Source organism: Triplophysa rosa, linkage group LG16 (assembly GCF_024868665.1).
Source record: "Triplophysa rosa linkage group LG16, Trosa_1v2, whole genome shotgun sequence".
Taxonomy (NCBI): Eukaryota; Metazoa; Chordata; class Actinopteri; order Cypriniformes; family Nemacheilidae; genus Triplophysa; species Triplophysa rosa.
This window is the reverse complement of record NC_079905.1, coordinates 10,372,926-10,379,936: the sequence shown is the minus strand read 5'-3', so window position 1 is coordinate 10,379,936 and position 7,011 is coordinate 10,372,926. Positions and strand designations below refer to the sequence as shown.

The 7,011-nt window shown below is 37.6% G+C and overlaps 1 protein-coding gene across 1 annotated transcript; it reads right to left on the bottom strand.

Annotated features, from left to right (window-relative positions):
* Window positions 1-2,567: 2,567 nt before the first annotated feature.
* Window positions 2,568-6,514, bottom strand: LOC130566925 (zinc finger MYM-type protein 1-like). Its single transcript, XM_057354749.1, has 4 exons — window positions 6,433-6,514; window positions 6,048-6,074; window positions 3,558-5,851; window positions 2,568-2,591 (listed from the first exon to the last, which is right to left on the bottom strand). The coding sequence occupies exons 1-4, from the start codon at window positions 6,512-6,514 to the stop codon at window positions 2,568-2,570; spliced, it is 2,427 nt and encodes an 808-aa protein (XP_057210732.1).
* Between the last annotated feature and the right edge of the window lie 497 nt (window positions 6,515-7,011).

Genomic DNA, 7,011 nt, shown 5'->3' with positions numbered 1-7,011 from the left:
AACCAGTCCAGGACACTACTGTAAATGCTTTACGCGTTTCTCAACTTGTGGAAGTGTGTTTAAGTTTCAATTCTGGGGGAAACAATGCAGTCACATGATTATGAAACAAGTTAGATTAGTGTAACCAGCCTGAAAACAACACAAACACACACAGTTCCATTATGTAGACTTTTTATACACAGCAAGTTCCTAAACCATTCACACCTTTACTGTAAAGGGTGCCGGTTACTTCATGTCAGTAAAGTTATATACAACACACACTTGAGGGTGCTCAGTTTAATATTAAATAGTCATTATAGAAAACATTCACAAATGCAAACAACCGTTTATTAAACAAGGATTTGGCAAAGTGATTTCACAGTATTAATTCTGTTAAATTCATAAATTTGGATAATGGCTCTTCTTTATCTTTGAGAGCAATGACAAAGTATGCAAACGTGTTTGTCAGTGTAAATTCTAGGGGAAAAGTGTAGTCATATGATTAAGTTAGGCTATAAAAAGTGATATAAACAGTACACTTACACACACATTTATCTATCTAAATTCCATTTCAATAATTAATAAAAAAAATTCTACACAACTATAACCTAAGTCATATCCTAACGCTTACAAAAAAAACATAAACCGGATGGTTGGTGTAATTTTTTTTGTTCTTTGTAACATGAAAATATATTTTGTAGTGGCATTCCTGAATTAATATGATCTTAAAAATAATACAAAATACACCATAAAAAACGACAAAATAATACCAATGTACAATCATCAAGTTTAAAGCTAATATATAAACATCAAAAATCCTGTACTAGGATCTCGCATGAATATAACAATATTGTTTTTATTAACTAAAGATTGAAATTTTTTTTACACTGCTGAAGAGGCGTTTGCATTACAATGACTTGGTTTATCAGAACCCATTTGCTTAATGTTCCATAATCCCACACAATAATGAAACAATCTGTGAAATATTTTTATGCCACAAATTTCAACACTACACGCGAGTTCAACTTTCACTTCACTTTTTAATGCAATTGTGGACTTTTTATTACAGACAAATAAACTTTCATTTTTACTTAAATTTTACAGTAAAATGAAAGAGGCAGAATAAACTCTCATAATTTGTTTTAAATATCTGTTGCTTTTTATCCCAAATTACATTTCACAGTATGTGTAGAAGCATCAGAACTTAAAATTGAGTAGTCTTTCTTTCTTTCTTTCTCTTTCTTTCTTTTCTTGGAATTTTAGTGTTTGACATCACCCTCACTCAGGGGCGTAAATCCCAGGGGAGACTGAGGGGACACGTCCCCCTTCATCGGAGGGTTGTCCCCCGAAATCATTAAAAATCGCACTGTCTATTGTGCTAAATATATATTTATATATACCTAAACTAATTGTGTAATTAGAAAAAAATACAAACGCAAAAAATGCGTTTTAAGTTTAGAAACAGTCGAGTTCCTTATTGTTGAATTAGTTATTTTGGTAAAACTTTACAATAACAGTACATACATTATCATGTACTAATGTTCAAACTAAGTGTTACTTTATTATGAGCTAATGATGATTTAAGGCATGCATCAAGAATTAACCTTAACTACAACATGAGTCACACGAATTCATGTGTGAATAACGGCTACCTTAATTACATGTTAGTACATGTTTGTTAATTAATGTATTAATTAACACTGGGCTAAGTTAAATGTAACTTGCTCTATGAGAAAGAAAATTAATTAAAAGTGCCCTATTTAAAATACATAACAAACACCTTTGGATGGCGAGAACAATTTTTGTGTGCCTTTACCATCTGTGTAAATATGTAAATTCAACAACACACAACCCTGTACAGTTTCTCTTGTTATTCCCATTTTCTGTACATTATTCTTATTTTATATATGCAATTGTTTTAAGAATCTTTTTAAACTGTAAATCTTTATTATAATTTGTCTTGTCATTGTGTTGAATGTGTCTGTACTAGAAGCTTTCAACACCAAAGAAAATTGCCTGGCAAGCACACCTGGCAATAAAGCTCTTCTGATTCTGACAATAATAAACACCTGTTTTGCATTATTCATACTTTTATTCATACCCACCTTGACTGGTTACGGTAGACTGGGTCCCAAGGCACTGCTCCATTGACCTCAAGGGTGAAGAACAACGTGTAGTAACAAGCAGGCGTTACTTCCAAACTACAAATCAGTTTTAGCCTACAGATGATGGTTTTCTTAGTATTGATCAGGCCCCCTGTCTATAATAAACAGTCTAAACATAGGCACATCTGCTCTGCTCTTTAACTTAACAAACCATCAAATGGTACTCAATGATAAGTGATTATGATGAGCTGAATATGTGTAGTGCATGTGTAATTGATAACTTTACAATGATGCATTAACAAGTCACGAGTTCATGTTGGTCTATGAGTAGTTAGCATAGTAGTTAGTAGTAGCATGAGTTCATAATAATAAAATAATACAAAAAGTCATTAAGTAATGCAGGGCCGGCCCTAGCATTTTGGGGGCCCTAAACTGATTTCAAAATGAGGCCCCCCATCATCTAATGTACACAACATACTAACCTTACACAGATATCACACTGACAATCTGACAATGTCAAATTAACAACACAATATAATCCCTTTACAGCTTTCCTGTAGCTCAGTGGTTAGAGCATGGTTCTAGCAATGCTGAGATCATGGGTTCGATCCCAGGGATTGCACATACACAGAATGGATAGTACAATTCAATTAATGTAAGTAGTTTTGGATAAAAGCATCTACCAAATGCATAAATGTAAATTCTGATCTGCAAATACATACAACATAACTTAGAAAGCTTAAAGTGTGCAATCAGTTTATTCAAAAGAAAGAGCTTACAAGCAGAACATCAAAAGTAATAACATGCACTACAGTAAGTTTTTACTGTATTTGTGAATTAATAAATGAATCTTTAAAATAAAATTCTAAGGACACCAGCATTCCAATTACAGATTAACAAAAACATATTAAGTACCTTTACAAAACAACATCTCACAATAGTGCAAATTAACCTGTAAACGAGTAAAGTGAATTTTGCCATCAAGGCATCTCCTACTGCTGCCAAGCCCTAAATCCTTGCCAGTCTTGTTTTTTTGCTTGCAAAGTCATTTATTACATCATCATAGGATAGCTGGCTGCCAACCTCATGATTGATGATAATAATGGCAAGTGCATTTAAACGTTCTTGTGCCATTGAAGATCTGAGGTAGGTTTTTATTAACTTAAGTTTTGAGAAGCTTCGCTCAGCTGATGCCACTGTAACTGGGAGAGTACATGAAATGCGTAGAGCTACCCAAAGATTTGGGTACAACTCACATATATCTTTATCATGCAGGAATGCAAGTAGTTCCAGTGCTGTCATTTTGTCTTTAGGGAGAGTTGGGAGGCTTTCTAATTCCATGACAAGGTCTTTCCAATCAAGATCAGACTCATTACCAGTGCTCAGTGTTCTTCCAAGCTGCTCACATTGATACCTTAATGTCTGGGTATCAAGATTTTGAAAGTTATTTAACACTCCAAAGTTGTCCCTCACCTTACCCATGGAGCTGAAACGGTCTTCCAGTGTTTGGGTAGCACAATCCACCACAACATTGAAGAATGAAACTTCCATTTTTTTTAGGGCACTGGACTCTGGCTCTGCAGCTGCTTCATAACTGAAGTGTCTCTTCATGGTTCTTAGCCTCTTCTCCTTAAGCAATGCTTGAACATTCATTTCCTCACACCTTTCAGTTGCTTTCTTGACTGCATCATTAAAGCCAGTAGCTCTGTAGCTCACGAGAGAAGCTTTTGTCTGATGGATGAGATCTACAGCAACATCCAGCTGCATGGTAGCAGATTGAAGCAGTTTGCTTGTGACATTAATTTTTCTCAGAATATTGTACCAGACAACAAGACAGATTTGAAATCTGAAGGAACCAATTTCTTCCGCGAGTGACTGGGCTTCAATCCTAACTGTAGGATCTTTAGTGTTCTCCCTGACCTGTAAAAGAGCCTCCCTCACCTTCTCTGGCTGGTGCTGCAACGGCTCAATACTTTTCACCCGACTTTCCCATCTGGTGTCACTCCAGCTTTTTAAAGTGATGTCAGCATGATCTTTGAGAATGGCCCATCGTTGCGGTGCAGCTGCAAAGAGAGTGAACAGCTTCTGTACAACTCCAAAGAAGTTAATTGCAACTATTGACTCTTTAGCTGCATCTGCAACAACTAAATTAAGAGTGTGGCTTCCACAAGGAACATAAAGTGCACGTGGATTTTTCTCAAGGAGTCTAGCTTGCACTCCTTTATTTTTGCCCCTCATGTTGGCTCCATTGTCATAAGACTGGCCTCTGCAATTACTAAATGGTATGCCAAGCTCCTCCAGTCTTTTTAAGATAAGAGAAGACAATCCAGCGCCGGTGGAGTCAGGAGCATCTAAGAACCCAAGAAAGTACTCCTTTATCTCTGGCCCTTTTTCTAGACTGACAGTTCTGGCCACCACAGACATTTGCTCTGTGTGGCTGACATCTGGTGTGCAGTCTAAGATGATAGAAAAATACTTTGACTCTTGAATGCCAGCCACCATTGTTTTGACCAGTTGATCACCGATGCAGGAGATTAGTTCATTTTGTATTGTTTTGCCAAGATAGGTTGTGTGGTTTCCTTGCTTGTCAGCTAGTCTGATATGCTCTCTTAACACAGGGTCAAACTTAGCCATGAGCTCAACCTCTTTTAAAAAATTGCCATTGTTGGGTACCATTAATTTGTCTTCAGAGCCCCGAAAAGCGAGGTTTCGCTCTGCAAGAGACTTAATGATTGCAATCAGTCGAATGAGAACCTCACGCCAACGTCTCTTCTCAGCCTCTGTGAGGGTTAGTTGTGTGTGGTCAATTGTTTGTCCCTTTTTTAAACCTAGTTCAAGCTCTTTCCATGACACCACACTTTTTATGTGTGCAGGGCTGTTTTCATGTTGTTTAAGGATTGCTCCAATATTAGTCCAATCACGCTGTCCCTCTGTGATTAGCTTTGAAGAGCCCTTTGAAAACAATTTGCAACACCAGCAAAAAACAGCATCACTTTTCATGGAGTAAACAAGCCATGTACGTTGGATTTTTTCCCCATTAGTGAGGAGCCGAAACTTGTAATGGAAATGAAAGCTTCTTCCGTCTTGTCTTTTTGGAAATTTAAAGTTAGGATTTAAATCGCTTGGTCCTCTAATAACTAAACCAGCCCTCTCTTTACCTGACAAGACCTCAGGCCAGTCAGCTGGATCTCTTGAAACAGCTGAGACATTTGCAGAGCAGAAAGCTCCTTCTGTGATTGCACTGGAGGATGAGGTGGAGGCAACAGCACTGGAGGTTAAGGTAATGTCATCTGCACTGGAGGATGTAGTGGAGGCAACAGCACTGGAGGTTAAGGTAATGTCAGCTGCTCTGGAGGATGTAGTGGAGGCAACAGCACTGGAGGTTAAGTTAATGTCAGCTGCTCTGGAGGATGTAGTGGAGGCAACAGCACTGGAGGTTAAGGTAATGTCAGCTGCTCTGGAGGATGTAGTGGAGGCAACAGCACTGGAGGTTAAGTTAATGTCAGCTGCTCTGGAGGATGTAGTGGAGGCAACAGCACTGGAGGTTAAGGTAATGTCAGCTGCTCTGGAGGATGTAGTGGAGGCAACAGCACTGGAGGAAGAAGTAATGTCAGCTGCTCTGGAGGATGTGGTGGAGGCAACAGCACTGGAGGAAGAGGTAATGTCAGCTGCACTGGAGGATGTGGTGGAGGCAACAGATAAGCTGGAAAAAAGACCAATGTAGGCTGAGACAGGGCCAAGACTGTCATGTAAGGAGGAGGTAGCTGCTGCACAAAATAGATGGAAAAACAGAAGTAAATATGATAGCTCATTATGATAATTTAGTATTTATGTGTTAATTTTAATATTTTTGACAATTTATTTTACTAATAAACCTTTGTACATGTAGTATTATTAATATAAAAAGGCTATTTTAGTTGTATTTCAGTTAAGTGAGATCTATAAGAAAGTTATTTAACTGACCTGCATTTTCACCAGCTGTAAGTAGGCCTACATTCATTAGAAAATATTTCAAAAGTCTCCCTAAGGTGCAAAACACACACACACACACACACACACACACACACACACACGGAGACAGACACACGACGCACACACATGGTTTCTGAGGACTCCCCATAGACGCATTGAATTTTATTGTACAAACTATTCTGTCCCCTTCCACACTAACCCTCACAGAACACATTAGGCATATTTTATTTAAAAATAAAACACCATTTAGTATGTTTACTGAGCGAATAGTCCTTGTACAGAACCACATTTACAAGTACACACAGCTTATTATAATGTTTTATATACAGTAGCCTATCTTGTTAAAATTGATTCAATTTTTTAATTGAACACTTACCCTTTTCTTGATATTTTCTTTTCTCATCTTCTTTCCTCTTCTTCCTCTTCTCTGCGCCAGACTGATAGTGCCGCCTTTTCATTTTTAAGCTTCGCACAGTTTAAAGCTAACGCACATGATGATTGACACTGACACAACGAGCAAGTAAATTAAATTTTTACGCACGGCAGGGGGCCCCCTAGTGGCCACGGAGGCCCCATGCAACTGCCTATATCGCTTATTAGGTGGGGCCGGCACTGAGTAATTGCATTAACATTATCAACATCCACCAAGGTCTTTATTTTGCACCAGAACAATATCCAAAGATCAACATGCTCTTCTAAGATCAGATGACCAGCGGTAAATACGCACAAAATTTAAAACAAACTTAAACGTTACAAAATTCAGGAACATCACAAGATTTTTAGGAACCTGTATTTACTTTAAACACAACATCTATCGATGCAAACAATTTTTTTTCAACCATAAATAGTACAAATGTTTTCTCTAAATACTAAAACCAAAACTTCAATCTCACTTTTTGGAGATATCAAGCAGTGCATGTCTGTCTTTTAAACGCCTTATGACATCCACATTAGG